Source organism: Colias croceus, chromosome 29 (genome assembly GCF_905220415.1).
Source record: "Colias croceus chromosome 29, ilColCroc2.1".
Lineage (NCBI taxonomy): Eukaryota > Metazoa > Arthropoda > Insecta > Lepidoptera > Pieridae > Colias > Colias croceus.
This window is the reverse complement of record NC_059565.1, coordinates 146,646-163,942: the sequence shown is the minus strand read 5'-3', so window position 1 is coordinate 163,942 and position 17,297 is coordinate 146,646. Positions and strand designations below refer to the sequence as shown.

General features: G+C 32.2%; 2 protein-coding genes across 5 annotated transcripts; one reads left to right on the top strand and one right to left on the bottom strand.

Moving 5' to 3' along the window:
- Positions 1–63: 63 nt before the first annotated feature.
- On the top strand, positions 64–9,973 carry LOC123704319 (glia maturation factor beta). Its single transcript, XM_045652648.1, has 4 exons — positions 64–259; positions 1,434–1,543; positions 2,419–2,506; positions 7,781–9,973. The coding sequence occupies exons 1-4, from the start codon at positions 155–157 to the stop codon at positions 7,898–7,900; spliced, it is 423 nt and encodes a 140-aa protein (XP_045508604.1). The 5' UTR covers positions 64–154; the 3' UTR covers positions 7,901–9,973.
- Positions 9,974–11,569: 1,596 nt separating this feature from the next.
- LOC123704316 lies at positions 11,570–15,571 on the bottom strand. 4 transcript variants are annotated; one of them, XM_045652645.1, is made up of 6 exons: positions 15,525–15,571; positions 14,111–14,195; positions 13,397–13,494; positions 12,747–12,922; positions 12,324–12,490; positions 11,570–11,889 (listed from the first exon to the last, which is right to left on the bottom strand). In XM_045652645.1, exons 2-6 carry the CDS (start codon positions 14,152–14,154, stop codon positions 11,694–11,696), a joined length of 681 nt encoding a protein of 226 aa, XP_045508601.1. In that variant the 5' UTR covers positions 14,155–14,195; positions 15,525–15,571; the 3' UTR covers positions 11,570–11,693. The 4 variants fall into 4 exon arrangements, with proteins under 4 accessions (XP_045508601.1, XP_045508599.1, XP_045508600.1 ...); XM_045652643.1 differs by having other exon boundaries at positions 14,107–14,195; positions 15,525–15,569; XM_045652644.1 differs by lacking the exon at positions 15,525–15,571 and adding an exon at positions 15,321–15,494 and having other exon boundaries at positions 14,107–14,195.
- Positions 15,572–17,297: the final 1,726 nt, after the last annotated feature.

Here is a 17,297-nt window from a genome sequence, read left to right as displayed (position 1 = left end):
CTATGAGTCAAAGTCAATCAAAATTGACGTTTACGCTTGATTAGTTTCAATAGGAACATAGGAAGCGATCAAGCGATTGCCGATTGATAAAGTGGGCGGTATACTATCGAAAACTAAATAAAATAATAAAAAAGAAAAGTTTCGTGGTGTAATAATGTCGGCGAACGTAAATGTGTGTGATATTGGAGACGACGTGAAGGAGGTTCTAAAGAAGTTTCGATTCCAAAAACATGAATCGAACTCTGCACTAATTTTAAAGGTAAATGCTAATTATTTCCTGCTATTTACAGTTATGTTGTGTTTAGTAGATTATGCATATGTTTACGTTTTAATTGCATTTATAGTATAGTTATAAGCTAATCATTATGAAGACTTATTTAAATATTAAGAACTAAACAAGTAACAGGGACCTCCGTTTGTAAAAAATTCCTATAAAGTGTACAAAATCATCCATCGACAATTCCTAGTGCATTTTAAATGCTTATAATTTTTATATTCTTGTTACACAAAGATAATTATTGTGCGGAAATGTTTTATCAAACTGCATCATTATTAATCACTAAATTCGTCATCGTTTGTAATTTTCCGACAAGGAATTGATTAGTATCTTACCGTTGTTATAAATGCGAAAGTATGTGAGGATGTGTATGTGTGTATTTGTTACTCTTTCACGCAAATACTTCTGAACCAATTACATAAAATTTAGCACACATATAGAAGGTAACTTGGATTAACACATAGGATAGTTTTTATCCCGGAAATCCCTTGGGAACGGGAACTATGCGGGTTTTCCTTTGAAAATGTGGGTGTATAGCTAGTGTTATATATTTTTTATTAAAGGCTTGTCATATTTAATTTAAAGTCAAACCTCAAACCATATATACTAATAACTGAAAGGACAACTTGTTAGGTATGCCTTATGGCTAAATATGCACCAATTTTGATGGAATATCTATGAATTACAGGAGATCTGATATCAAATATAGAGTTTCCTTGAAATAAATACTGATTTCAACAAGCGTCACAATGGAAATTAAAACTCAAATTTTAATATTTATTCAATCAACTAGTCACAATACATAATTTACCATCGACTGACCGGTCGGCTTGGTTGGTAGTGGCCCTGCCTTCCAAGCCAGAGGTTGTGGATTCTATTCCCACCCGGGGCAAATATTATCACACAAATATATTAATTTTATATATTTGTGTGATGAACATAGATGTTCGCCTTGAGTCTGGGTGTTAATTATCTATATAAGTATTTATTTAAACTTATATATGTATATGTTTATCAGCCATCTGGTCTCCATAACACAAGCGAAAGCTTAGTATGGGTACAGATCGTGCCGTGCGTGAAAATTGTCCTGAAATATTTATTATTTCAAGAGAAGATAAGACAATATCAGTTAGTTGTTATCATTTATAAATTTCAGGTGAACAGAGAGAAACAAACACTGGAAGTGGACGAAGAGGTACATAATATAGAGCTGGAAGAGCTGCAGGACATCCTGCCGTCACACCAGCCTAGGTTCATTGTGTATAGGTAAGTCACAAGTCAGAACTAAGTTTAATCTATACTTTGTACTGATGGAACTGCATTTTATAGTTTACTAGCTGTGCTCCGCGGTTTTACCTGCAGTGCTCCTGCTCCTGTTAGTCTTAGCAAGATGATATATAGCCTATAGCCTTCCTCAATTAATGGGCTATCCAACACTGAACGATTTTTTCAAATCGGACCGGTAGTTCCCGAGATTAGCGCATTTAAACAAACTCTTCAGCTTTATAATATTAGTATAGATTAGTAGTTTATTACTATTATTAGTGTAGATTAGTTATTTAGTTTTGAAATAAAACACAATTCACTTTTATTCTCTTTTAAATTAAAATTGAAACAACTACAAAGGTTTCTTAACATCATTGTCAGGTTAATATTTTTATCCAACAGTATGCAAGTATGCTACAAACTTCACAGAGTAATATGAAACAGAACCAATATTAATTATGTATTATAAAAAATTGTTTCATTTATATTGTTTAATTTATATTAAAGGTCAAAATTTAGCAAAGTCAGATCTTTATTCTACTAATACTGTATGTATGACGTTATCACATCATGGTTCAATTTAATTTATTTTCTCTTAAATAAAATATGTGGTAAAAAATAGAATAAAATATTTTCCGTGGGCACAATTATAGCAAAATGAAGAAATGTTTTTTTTTTCTTTTAGGTTTGTTATTATATATGTATGTATGGTTTTCACGCATAAACTACTGGACCGATTTCAAAAATTCTTTCACCATTAGAAAGCTGCATCTTCACTGAGCAACATAGGCTATAAAACATGTAGGTACCACGGGCGAAGCCGGGGCGGACCGCTAGTCTTAAATAAAATGAAATGTTGTCAATTATAATTTCAGTTATAAATTGGAGCACAATGACGGCAGAGTGTCGTTCCCCATGTGTTTCATTTTCTACACACCACGCGACGCGCACATGGAGCTTCAGGTAATAATAATGTTACATATTATGTAATATTGACATGATTTTAAAAGAACAACAGACACTGCTTTCCGAATCGGTGGTAAATATGAAAAATACTTATGTAATGACGATTCGAAAGTGCTACTAAAAGTAGTCTAATTGAATAAATAAATGTTTGAGTTTGAATTATTGTATTTAGTAGCTTTGCATCTCTGTAGGGCGAAGATGTCTTCGCCCGCGAAGTTAAAGGAAAAGCCGCATTGTTTCCGTTCCCGTGGGTATTTATTTATTTTTTTTATTTTAAACACTTTATTGTGCTGCAAAAATAACAATAGTAGGAACAATAAAACTTAAGCTAGGACATACAACACAGAAGGCGGCCTTATTACTAACAAGTAATCTCTTCCAGGCAACCAACAGATTGTGTGAAAAACAATAAATACGTACAGCGGAGGTAGGTAAAAAGTAAAGATAAATAGATGATACTAAAAATATATATACACACTTATATATAAGATATAATATACCATAAGATATTATATACTTACATTGAAAATAAAATATAGAATATAATATACAAGATAATGTTATAATAATGCTAATATATATCTGAATAAAATAATAATACATATTATACATATATAAAATATAAATACATCCTAAAAATATAAACATATTCTAATATATCCTGTGTTGATCCAAGTTGCTCTACATGAATGTCAAATATTTCATGAAAATAGGTTCAACAGTTTTTGCGTGAAGGAGTAACAAACAAACATACAGTCTTTCGTATTTATAATATTAATTGAGCCCCCAGCTGCCCAAGAATAAAAATGCGCCCTGGCCTAATTTAAAAAAAGTAAAAAAAAAAAACTATCGCTGACATTTACAGGGTATGGCATGTGTCAAATTTCATATTAATGTCATTTTTGTGAATTATTCATGTCAACAAACTTTTAAATCGTGTTTTTGTGTTTTGGTTTTCTAATTTAATCTCATTAGCGTGATGTTTGTTTGATTGGAGTTGGACCAATTTATTTACATATATTATACAAATAGTGCCTATAGTGTTCATCATTTTCTTGAAATAAAAGACTTTGTTTACTTGCATATTTAAAGTTGTATTTATTTAACACTTTCCAACGTTTTTGGGATAGTATATTTGTTTCCCAGAAATTTTCAGCACCCCTTAACAAATCCTGCATAAAGTCATCATTATCAGTGAATAAGTTTCTTTTGCTCAAAATTTAGATCAGCAAATAGCAAATATTTATTACCTATTATTTACAAAGTTTGACGAATCGATTGATTGATTGCTCAATTGATCGATTAATCGATTTATTGATTGATTGATCGATTATTGATCGATTGATCGATTATTGATTGATCGATTCAATCGATCGATTGATTGATTGAACGATCGATCGATCGATTATTGATTGATCGATTGATCGATTTATTGATTGAACGATCGATTATTGATTGATCGATTTATTGATTGATCGATTGATTGATCGATTATTGATCGATTGATCGATTATTGATTGATTGATCGATTGATTGATCGTTTGATTGATTATTGATCGATCGATCGATCGATTATTGATTGATCGATTTATTGATTGAACGATCGATTGATCGATTTATTGATTGATCGATCGATCGATCGATTGATTGTTCGATTTATTGATTGATCGATTGATTGATCGATTATTGATTGATTGATCGATTATTGATCGATCGATTATTGATTGATCGATTATTGATTGATCGATTGATCGATTTATTGATTGAACGATCGATTATTGATTGATCGATTTATTGATTGATCGATTGATTGATCGATTATTGATCGATTCAATTGATTGATTGATCAATTGATCGATTAATCGATTTATTGATTGATTGATCGATTATTGATTGATCGATTATTGATCGATCGATAATTGATTGATCGATTGATCGATTATTGATCGATTAATTGATCGATTCAATCGATTGATTGATCACTTGATCGATTTATTGATTGATTGATCGATCCATTGATCGATAATTGATCGATCGATCGATTAAACGATTGTATTTTTGATTGAACGACAAATATTGAGCCTATATAGCCTTCCTCCATAAAAGGGTTATCTAACACCGAAAGAAAATATCAAATTGTACCAGTAGTTCCTGATTTAGCGCATATTTTTTAGTACCAACTAAAAAATATTTTAGTTGGTACTAGTTTTACATTTATGAATCTTAGGAATCAAATAATGTTTATTTAATTATCTTTCAATTGACAACTTTTTTAAGTAAATCGGTTCAGTAGTTATCCAGATATACCGCACAATAGAACGGCCCAATGGCCATCTTTGCTACGTCATAGCTCCGCCCCCCTCCATACCCCTAGGAAGTGACTACCGCACTTTTTGTGTTCAGAAAAACATGCCGATAAAGTGATTAGTGGATCAGTAGTCCGTATGACGGAAGTGAGTCCCACGAAAATCGTTATTTGAAGACTTTTTTACAAATGGGTCTCACACTAAGTATTTTGTTTACATTTGGTATCGCTTCTCGTTGGCCGTACTTTACATATTATATGACTAAGCATAATATTTACTGCTACAAAATTTATTTCTCCAAACATTTATTAAGAGCCCTTTGTACTGAAACTTTAGGCATTTTAGGCGCTGAGACGGCTCGCGACCGCGTTGCGCAGGAGCCGGCGCGGCATGAACTCCGGTGACCTATGAAGGCGGGCGATTACGCCACAGTATAAATAAATCAGTAGTTCGATTTTATTTGCTATCGTAGGAATGTTGTTGATAAATAAATTTACTACTTATCCTATACCATTAAACGAGCAATATTTGCATATTTATATATATCTATTTTGTTTGTATATTAATGAGTTCTCGAAAACGGCTCTAACGATTTTATAAAAGTTTCAATTTAAGGGTTTACAGGGACGAAAAATCGATCTAGCTAGGTCTCATGGAAATCGTTTTAGCCGTATTTCACGCACAAAGATTTACCCGCGCAATACGTTTCGTAATTTCACCGGTATTCTTATCACTACATAGTAAGTGTAAAACAAAGTCGCTTTCTCTGTCCAAAGTCTGCCATTATCTGCGGGGGGGGGGGGGACGAGTCAACACATACAAATCGTGTTAACACTTACGCATTTTTGGATTACGTCGCTACACACGCACACAACAAAATAATGAAACACCAGCATAGACTAAACACACATAAGTACAAACCTTGGTACAAACACACACATAGACAACTAAATAAATATTTGTGACAAAGTGTGTAAGTGTTTGTCTTGACATCTAAATATTTATCACTTAGATTTATCACGAATGAAAAAGTCGTGCCTGACTTCAAAACATAGCGGTTAAAAAAGTGTGAGAGATTAACAACATAAATTGCATTATACTTATTTAATACGAGGTAAAACTGTACTTTATCGGACGTCGAGTTGAAATGCGTAAATTTTTTTGTGGTTAGCTATTGTCCTATGGAACATAAATATGAAATTTCAGTTGACGGAACCTTTTACTTTTTGAGCTATCAATTTTTGAAAACCAGAAAATTACTATAGAAAGTTACTTCATGTTGTTTTTGTTACGCATATTTATTGTTTACAATTTGGGATATTTCGCTCCTGTTTTTACACGTTCACTGACATTAGCAAAATGGCGGTAGGATCGCGTCAACTTGTTTTATATAACCGCTATGAACGGCGCTACGGCTATATAGTATGTGTTTTTAGGCCCGAAAAAGTGACATTCTTGTTTTATTTAAATATCTAAGGAGCTTCTCTTTTTGAATGCACGAGTAGAACACCCAGAGTTTTATTAAAAAATATTTAAAATATTGGAATTTTCGCGGCCGACTGATCTAAATAAATTCGTATAATAATAGATAATTTATTATGTTGCTAATATATGTCTAGTGTGATTACAGGCGCAAATTATCCCTTTTTTGAAATTTTCGATATTATCCATAGAGGCGAAAGTATTGTTATTTTTACTGATTTTCGTTTTTATTTTTTTTATATTATATGCAGGCGTTAGTAGAAGAAAATAGTAATGCAAATTCGGTGATTTACTAAATTTTATTAATTGATAATCATTGAATTCGTTTTGAAATAGCCTGTACTTTGTAATTTTTAGTGTATAAATAGATATTTATAAAATGTGGTGCTAATTTTTTTTTGTTTGTAATATATTATCCCGCTAACGCTATTGTATTTTCGTTGTTTTATTTCAAGTGAACACCCATACAATTTTGTCACGAACCGCCTCTGGTTGTTGCTCTAAGGTAAATTGTAAAATGAAAATAAAAATTATCATACTGATTTAGCTAGTCTGTTAAAATAGATAATATCTAATTATTCGAATATTTATTTTTTTATTGTAAATGGGAACTTATTAAATACTTACGCAATACACTTTCTGATCTTCTTCACTTTAGGTAGGCTTCTTTTCCTAATTTTGCATTTTTTATTCGCCATTTTAATTAAATCACAACTTACAAAAAGTATTTATTTACAAACACTGTTTAAAAAAAATAGGTTATTATTGTGTACTTCGATACGAGTATTTTTTTAAGTAATTTCTATATTATTACACTTATTTTGAATAAACTTAAATATTATATACGCAAACGGCGACTACAACGTGGTTGCGAGCAAAAATAGCACAGGTCCTCCTTCGATGACGTCCGGCTGGACTCTGTCGGCACTGGGGTGGTGCTCGCGAGTTGCAATTTACGTATTAAATTTTATATAGAAAAAAATAAGGGCTAAATTATAAATCTATCCAAAAATTTCCCTGTAAAACCTGATTAGTAAATGAAATGTAAAATTTTCATAAACATAGCGTTCCCCTAATTCTCATAAAACTGATTATGCTTTCAAAATCGATGTTACTTCTGAATTTTTTTTTATCGAGTGAAATGTTTAATATTGTGTTTCTATCCAAAAATTCCACTAGATCAAACGTTTATCTGTACTATATATTTTTTTAGGATTTTAAATATGATGATTTCTCTGAAAATAACATGATTTAGAAACATGAATTTCAATCCATGGCCCCTTAAAAACTAGCTGCGTCCCGCGGTCAAGTTAAGTCAAATTGCACACGGCATGCAAATCCAATTTAATAACGATTCAGTAGTTTTGCAGTCCATCGCGGACAAACAAAGTGACACATACGTTCTATATATAAAGATTTTTAGTTGATGTGTAGTAATATAAAATTATTATTATTTTTAATACATATTTATTATCTTTTCCAGGTAATGTATGCGGGCACACAGCGCGCGTTAGCCGCGGCGGTCGGAGCGCCGCGTTTATTGGAAGTGCGCGAACTTGACGAGCTCACTAACGAGTGGCTTAACGATAAGTTACGGAGGTAGAGGTGGGGTGAGATGGGATCAGATGACGTGAGATAGGATGGGGAGAGGTGGAGTGAGATGGGATGAGGGGAGAGGTGGGGAGAGATGACGTGAGATGGGAAGAGGTGGAGTTATATGTATAGGCAGTAGGAATAAATGTGTTTAGGAGTAGGAAAGTTAATAAAAAAAGTAGAGAAGAGTTGGGAAGAGATGGGAATGGAAGATATATGATTGGGAGTTAAAAAATTTAATAGAGTTGGTAGAGATGGAATAATAAACTTGTTTAGAATGATATTTAACGTTTTCATGTAACATATACTTATGAATACACAAGTATGAGTCAAAAATAAAGTAATATATTATAGGAGAATATTAATGAATGAAGAAGAGATGAATAGAGTTGGGAAGAGATTAAATAAATAACACTACATACAAGACATTTATGTACCAATGCAATAACTTTTTGCATAAATTTATTAAAAAAGAAGAGTTGAAAGGAGAATGGTATGAGTTATTTTACTGGATGCCAACTGTATGTGGTTAAAATTATATATTTTTGTATATTATTTTTGCTGAAAATTATAATCGATATATTGCTTATTAGTGTAAAATAATTTTTCAATAAGATAGTAGTTTCATATATTATAAGAAACGAATTTTAATTTTATTATATAGGTACTTTTATAGTTTCAGCTAGCTAATTAATTTGTGTTTTAATAAAATCGGTTCAGTAGTTTTTGCACACAAGAGTACATTTTCATATCCAAATAAATTTCAATTTTATATATTCCTACGATTTTCGGCATCTAGCCTATTTATAAACTTTTTGAATAGTGTGAAAGTGATACCTCGAAAATTACTGAATTATTGCGGATGTGTTTTATCTGTGTGGTAGATGCGTAATATATTGTGTGGGTAATGTTGGTAGAGCAAGATTTATTTTTATATTACTTTTATGAAATAACATTCCGATACTTGCCCATAATTTTCCTTTTAAATGCATATTATGTTTCAAATAATTTCACTAAATTTAGATTTGGCGTCACTGCTACTAACGGTGCATTTCCATCAAACGAATATAGAGCTACAGCCTGAGCTAGAGCATTCTTTCGTGATCTTTTAGTGGAAACGAAAATTCGTATTCAGTGTTGTTCAGTATTAGAACATTGCATAGAATCTTTTCGAACGCACGCCCGTTTACACTAAAATACACAGACATAGTGAGGTTAGAATGAGCATACGCTCGTTTGATGTAAATGCACCGTTACACATTAAAAATGTTATTATGATTTTTAATACTGCAAAAATTGGTACATTTATCTGTTCTCAAAACCATATCATATTTAAACCAGTATAAATATTTGGACGTTTATAATAATGCTTATATAGATTGTATTCAATTGTATTATATTATGCAACTCCTGCATATTTTTAAACCGTATAAAAGTACCGAAGAATGAAATAAAACGCATTTTTTCTGTCTATTTGTATCAATTTTTATGCCTGTCTTGTATCCAATGTTTTGTATTATTAAAAAAGTATTCTTAAGGCCTGCGCAGACGAGGGATTTTAAAATATAGAATACTTACAACTGTATCGAGTAACGCAAACGAGGGATTAAAAGTACCGTGTACTAAAAGTCCCCCGAATAACCGCGGACACGCAGGGAGCGGATAAAAGTACGCGGGAGTCCCCTAAAGAAATAGAACACGGGTGACTAGGCGAAGCAACGCACACGGCGAACTAACCTATTCATACTGGATTCCATAGCGTGCTTTTCTACGCCCGCGCCCGAGACTAAAATCCCTCGTCTGCGCAGGCCATTATTGATAAGAAATATATTATAACTTATCTAATACGTACGTTTTTCGTAAATACCAGTGATATTATAAGTAAAAACGTGTAGATAGCACATTTTACTACCGTTGTCTCTTTCTCGTTCACGATAGTTGAATCTTGCCATCTCACTTTGACGTCTATAATCATGTGTGCACAAGAGCTAGCGCGCAAGAGCAACTTTTGTCTCCGCAACTATTTTGTCTCTCCCATCAACTCTATGGGCTAGTAAGAAAGTGCGCGCACGTAGCGACGCAACTCCCCATACAGTTGATGGGAGAGGCTAAAGTTGCTCTTGCACGCTAGCTCTAGTGTGCCGTGTTTTAAGATCAAATTCAAATGTTGTGTTGGTAACCTATCTACACCTTTTTATTTATAATATCATTAATTAATATTGCCAACATAATATTATAACTACTTTTTAGTTTTCATCTAAAACTTTATTTTTATATAAATTATAAGTATATCACTTTCGATGTTTTTCGAATTTTGTAAACATTTTGTGATGTATTGCATTTATATGTAGAGAAGGAAAATAAAGCACTCGTGTGATTTTATAATAAACTTTATTTATAACTGAATACATTGTTTTATTTAATTAGCACCTTATACTTAAAAATAATAATTTACTTTGTACTTAGAGGTACAAACTTAACACAATAATTCTTAATTTTAATAGAAATAATAGTACATATTATAATATTTTTCTTACACTTTATGACATAACATTTACAATAACATGATAATAACGATTTAATTAAGGGGATTCTAAATACTTTTATTCTCGTGGGATACGAGACGGAGTATTTAATGTACCGACAATATGTCGTGAAAGTGGGCATCCACAAACAGTTAAGTCGAGCGTATCACTAATTCACTACATAGCATAAAACAAAGTCGCTTTTTCTGTCCCTATGTGGGTATGCTTAAATCTTTAAAACTACGCAACCGATTTTGATGCGGTTTTTTTGAATAGATAGAGTAATTCAAGAGGAAGGTTTTAGTATATAATTTTAGATAAATCGGACGAAGCCTCGGGCGGAAAGCTAGTAGTATTATATTATCTGAGGTAGAGCCAAAGCAACTCAATCAAGGTACTGTGGTATTTTATTGAGTATTATCACAGATAATATTATAATACTACTAGCTTACCGCCCGCGGCTTCGCCCGCTTTCTCTAAAACGATTCTATCCTATCTCTCAAGTTGGATCGAACTGCACATGGTGTGCGAATTTTATTATAATCGGTTAAGTGGTTTAGGAGTCCATTGAGGACAAACATTGTGACACGAGATTTATATATATTAAAGAAGATACATATAGTAGTATGAAATTGTCTGTGCTTTAAGTATTTTTCCGTAATTACTTATAAAAAAATGTACGATACATTTTCATTTCATTATAATAAGTAACTAGCTTTCCGCCCGCGGCTTCGCCCGCGTTTTCAAAGTAAAACCCGCATAGTCCCCGTTCCCGTGGGATTTCCGATATAAAACTTATCCTATGTGTCAATCCAAGTTACCCTCTTTGTGTGCTAAATTTCATTGTAATCGGTTCAGTAGTACTTGCGTGAAAGAGTAAACAAACACATACACATAGGTACTGACATAAATCTACCCTCACAAACTTTCGCATTTATAATATTAGTAGGATAATTATTATCTTCTTAATATATATAAATCTCGTGTCACAATGTTTGTCCTCAATGGACTCCTAAACCACTTAACCGATTATAATATAATTCGCACACCATGTGCAGTTCAATCCAACTTGAGAGATAGGATAGTTTAAATCTCAAATCGTTTTAGAGAAAGCGGGCGAAGCCGCGGGCGGTAAGCTAGTTATATAATAATAATTTCAATATTGCAATTTAATTTCAATATTAATTATATTAATTTCAATGCGAGGTGTCGCTACATATTTGTGCTATATTTTGAACTATTTTTAAATTAACTACCGAATTATCATCAAGTCGTAAACTAACTAAATTTTATCCCCATTAATTTAGCGCTAGGTGTAGAACATTCTGTCAGATCGACGCCATGTTGTTTCATCTCGACATACGGTAGTTCCGCCAACACTTGATAACCGCATTTAGCTGCTAGAACCTGGGAGGTTATCGCTGTGAAAACTGTAGCAACTGCTTTTAAACCGAAGGTCTTGCAGATTTGTTCTCTGTAACGATAAATAAATATTTATTTTTTTATAGCACGACAATTACAGATAACATAATACTATACTAGAAGTACCACAGATTACTAATAGTTTGTCTCGTTAATTGTACATTTAGATCTTCCAAATTAGCCTAGATTCTTCCTCAGTTTTCATTAATTTTTACATGTAGATAAAAAACCGAAATTTCAACAAAATGAGTCCCACTAAATAAATAAATACATATTATTACCAACTGTGCCACGCGGTTTTCCCTGCGGACGAAACCACGTGCAAAACCAAGTATTTCTATGGATTATAAAATGTCATTCTAATGTACAGCTTATTTTCTTGTAAAATTTCATCCAAATCCATCCAGCAGTTTTTACATGAATGAATAAGAAACATCCATACTTGCAAACTTTCGCGTTTATAATATTATTAGTATGAACAATTACCTAGCTTCTATCATCCTAGCGCCAATATTCTGTCCTCTATGGCCACTCACTACAGTGAGACCACTCGAGGTCAAGAACTCACTCACTCCAAAGTGTTCGAAGAGATTCACCAACTCTTCCGCAGTTATTAGAGTTAGGAGCAGCTTCTTCCATTGTTCTCCTTTTATCTGTTAGAAAAATATTTAGAATTTGGTTGAAAAATTGATGTCATACGTCGATACAGCGAAAGAAGCGGGTTTGAATCCCGCCTTATGTGTAATTAGCTTTTTATACGAATAATTAAAAAAAAATTAATTCTTTTTAATCGACTTCTTCAAATTAAGTACTATTAATGTTACTTTTTTATTTTATTAAACGTAAGTACATACCTAGACGATATTTTAAATAACAAATATTTTATTCATATTTAGTCAAATAACTCACACTATCAAAATCTTCATCACCATCACCCTTACTCTTCACCACGAGGATGTTAAAAGCCACCAACTCAGTTGGTTGTCCATTCTCCTCTGTGTAACAAGCTATGCACAGCCCCTGGTCCGCCATGGCCTCCCAGTTGTTCCTTATGGTTTGTATGGACGCAGGGTCGTTTTGGATTTCTGCAAAATTCGGATTTTTGTTTAAAGTTTAAACTTTTTAATACATAATACAGTATAGAGATGTATTTGAGAAAAAAAATATCAAAGGTATAAAAAAATATAAAATACCTTAGACATGGACATTTTTTGAATTTATTAGCTTAGCCATGCGGTTTCACTTGCTACGTAAAATTTCTACACATAAGCTAAAATAAAAGCTACATTACTGCAAAGTATCATCAAAATTCGTTTTTTTTTTCTTTTTACAAACATAAAATATGTATTGATAAGGATTACAAGTTAACTGCAGCTAATTTTACGTGGACAGCTTTATTATCCTTGTGCCCAGATCTTTTTCAATAATTTTTTATTTAAAAATAAATAAGTTTTATTTTTTTGATATATTATATATACAGGTAAGTTAGGTAATCATGCGAATAATATAAACACTTACGAATTATTTAGTTATTACAGTTGAAATAAACATGAATATACCTAAAACTTGACAAAGCGGTTCATCATCGAGGAAGGTCTGCTGCATCATGTCCAGGCACTGCTTCCTGTCGTGTGCCTCCATGTCGCGGATTTGATACCTTACAGATTATGTATAATTAATGTTATTTAATTTACAATTTTTTAGGTATATGTTAAATAAATTTTAAAAATTAAATTAGTTGACGAGAAGTATATTATTAGATAAATTCATTGATATCTAAATATTATTTTAATAAACAAAAATGAATCTGAAACGTGTTTTTTTTCTCAAGTCTCTATACAGGGTGTCCCAATATCGATATACTAAGCGCGAAGGAACTTGTAGTTCTGCATAAACTGATCACGTAAAAAATACTTAAACAACAAAATTACTTACGTCAAAAAATTTTTGTTAAATTTTTTCTGAAAATCCATGTTTTCTTCTCTAGCTTCGCGCAGCCGGCATATAGTATTTTTTACTTACTCAGCGTATGCAAAACTATAACCTCCTTTGAGCTTAGTATACCAACCTATTATTATACAGGGTGTCCCACGGTTATTATTCTGTTAATAATTATGGTTGTAATTACAAAGATGTAGAGCTCTCTATGTATGCTTATGCAAGAAAGAGCAGTGCCACGCAGTGCTTAGATACATCAGTAAATTATTTATTTTGTACATGTGTTTAAATGAATATGATATCTATGTATTATTAATATAACAATACCCACATACAGGCTGGTTTTCCATTCCTTTCTCTGCCTTGAAATCTGCTCCATACTTTCCCAACTGGAACCGACTCTGGTCTTTTCCAGGGCATCTAAATAGAATAATAATATGAAATTATATATGTATGTGTAGGTATGTTTCTATATAATGCACGTTGAAACAGGTGCACAGATTTAAATGAAATTTTACATACAGATAAGTAGACGAATTTTTATATGGTAACGTAAGTATTATGTTATTTTTATTTGAACGTTATATTAAAGCGTTAAAAGCGTAATAATGCCCGGTTTTAAAATATGATTCCTGAAATTTTACTTCGTTTTTAATGAGGATCGAACCCAGGACTCCGGTTATTCCTTAATATTTATAAATCGTTCGTAACTAATATTTATTTAATAAAAAGTAACTAGTGAACTGAGGATTACGTTTGTTATTACAACACAAAAATCTATACATATAATAAATCTGTAGAAGGGTCAATTCTGTACATTGAAAATATTGAAAAAATAACTACCAGGGGGTGTTACTGGATCGATACCAAACCCAAATATGTGATTAAAAAAATTTTTGTCTGTCTGTCTGTCTGTCTGTCTGTCTGTCTGTCTGTATGTGAAGACATCACGTGAAAACTACCGGTTCGATTTCGATGAAACTTGGTATAATTATACCTTATTATCCTGGGCGTAAAATAGGATACTTTTTATCCTGGAAAAATACGTAGAAAAAAAATTAATCTCAATTTTTCAGTTATCCATAGACGTTGTTCTGTAGTAGGTACCGCGAACACACGTTGCGTATTATTATAGACCTAGCCGTATTTGGGTCCAATAGATATTTATAAGATGTCATTGTCCGAGTTACTCAAAATGGAGAAATAAACCATCCACGCAAAGACCGACATCCGCGCGGACGGAGTCGCGGGCGGAAGCTAGTGTAAAATATTTATTGAATACCTAGTTACTTTGTGTGTTTGTCTTTCTGTTCGTCCGTGGACACATATAGGATCGTAATTTAAACGCGTGTGCTAAATTGGAAAGATTTGAATTTTTGTGTGTGTTTTTATGAACTCAGAAACTACTTAGCTGACTAATTTTAAAAATAATTAAAAAGTTACAATACTGGTACATGCATGTTAACCGATTTTCATACAAATAAACTGTTTTTTATCAATCCGAGCGCAGCCGGGTGACAATGCTAGTATTAAGTAATTTCTTACCTATACAAATAAAATCGTACTGTTTACATAGTTAAATAGACCGGAAAATACTTTAGAAATAAGACGTTAAAGAATATTCATCTAAAACTCTACTTGCTCTGTGAAACTCTACCTATAGAGCATTTGGAATATGCAAATATAGCGTTTACAATTATTGAAAATACGTGCAAAATCGTAAAAAAAAAAAATTTTATGCGTAATTACCTTACAAATAGCACAATATCACAAATTCAAAAGCAATACTGATCGACGAAGGAACACAAATAATGTTTACTAAATTACAATTATGTGATTTTCCTTGTGTTATCACAATTTCGACCTTATCTCTTTGTGATAAGGATTGCACGAGTGTATTCATATCTAATTAGCTATTTATAGGTTTTATGAGAATGTATTTCCATTGTACATAGAGTAAAAATAATATTTATCTAGTTTTAATTATAGATGCTGCCCGCTCAAAGCCACCCGCGTTATCTTTAGATTTATAAATGACTGGAATACCGCGCGCGGATTCGCTGTATAGAAAACTTAATAAATTGTATACTAAAATCTACCTAAAGGACCACTTTATCTATTAAAAAATCTGTTGCGTACTTTAAATGATCGAGAATATAGAAGGCGTAATCGTTAAGTGTGCTCAGGCGATTATTCCGTAACTGATACCATATTGGTCCATGCTAATACATAATATCTGAAAAAAACTTTAATCTGGTCTAGAAAGTATTTAAATTTTTGTACACACAAAATTTCATGAGAACCGTTCGAGGCTTAGAGTTTAATTAGGTACTTGTTGTTACGATCTAAGTACCCCAAAAATTACTGTGACGATTTTTAACATTCTTTTAAAAAAAGAAAGCTATATCTTTACCAATTAACAACCTACATCTTAACATAGATTATTTTTAACATAAGTTTATTGTGATCCAAGTTAACCCGGGATAAACCAAGTAAACATAGTTAAGGGATAAGCGACTACTATTCTATATCAACTATTTCTCGTGTCGTACGACAACGGGCACGCACATGCGCTCGCGCCGGTCGTTTTCCTCACTACGTGTGTGTGTGTCACCTTGACCAGAGGCCAGTATCTATGGAACGATTTATGAACAATTCATATTTGTTGATATGACTACTTTGATTTTAAATTAAAATCAAGAAAATGTACTATTTAAAAATGTTAGAAAATGAATGAAAAATCGATCATGAGCTGGGATTCAAACCTGTGTCTTTTGCCGTATCGCTGTAGTTTGTACCATTTTATTGAATAAAAAACTAGAATTTTAAAGTTTATCATAATATCTAGATATTACAATAGAGGTAGATAAGAGACTAGATTTATTAATAATAATAATTATTTATAATTTCTACACTTATTATTATAGAGCTGTAGTTTGTTTTTTGTTTTAACGCGCTTATCTCAGGAAATACTGGACCGATTTCAAAAATTCTTTCATATATCCAGATATACGATCTCTGAGAGCTATGCTATTTGTAATCTGTGGCTATATTTACCACGGGCGAAGCCGGGTCGGACGGCTAGTAAATACTTTACGACCTATTCTCAGATCTACAGATTGTACATAAAAATTTCGTAGAAATCAGTCGAGCTGTCTCGTAGGAGTAAACAGTAAACACACGTGATAGGGAAATTCTATAATGTTTATAAATTGTAAATATTTATACTATTTGGGGGTATCCCCAGTAAAAACAGGGTATTTAATATATTTATTGGGTGAATTTCTGTATGTTTGTCTTTCGCAACGTAGTTCTGAAATGGATATGTCTATTTTTTAAGTGAAACTTCTTAAGGCAGGTTGAGAGTAATATTTCAAGGTCGCGTCATGACAATACCGTCACGACATATAGTAAGGCGACGATTTTGGTATCTTTGAATCTTGCTAAAGAAGTTTCATTTGTGATACGTGTGCTCGGCACGCTCTTGTTTTTAATCTTAAATCATGTTTTTTAGATTGTATT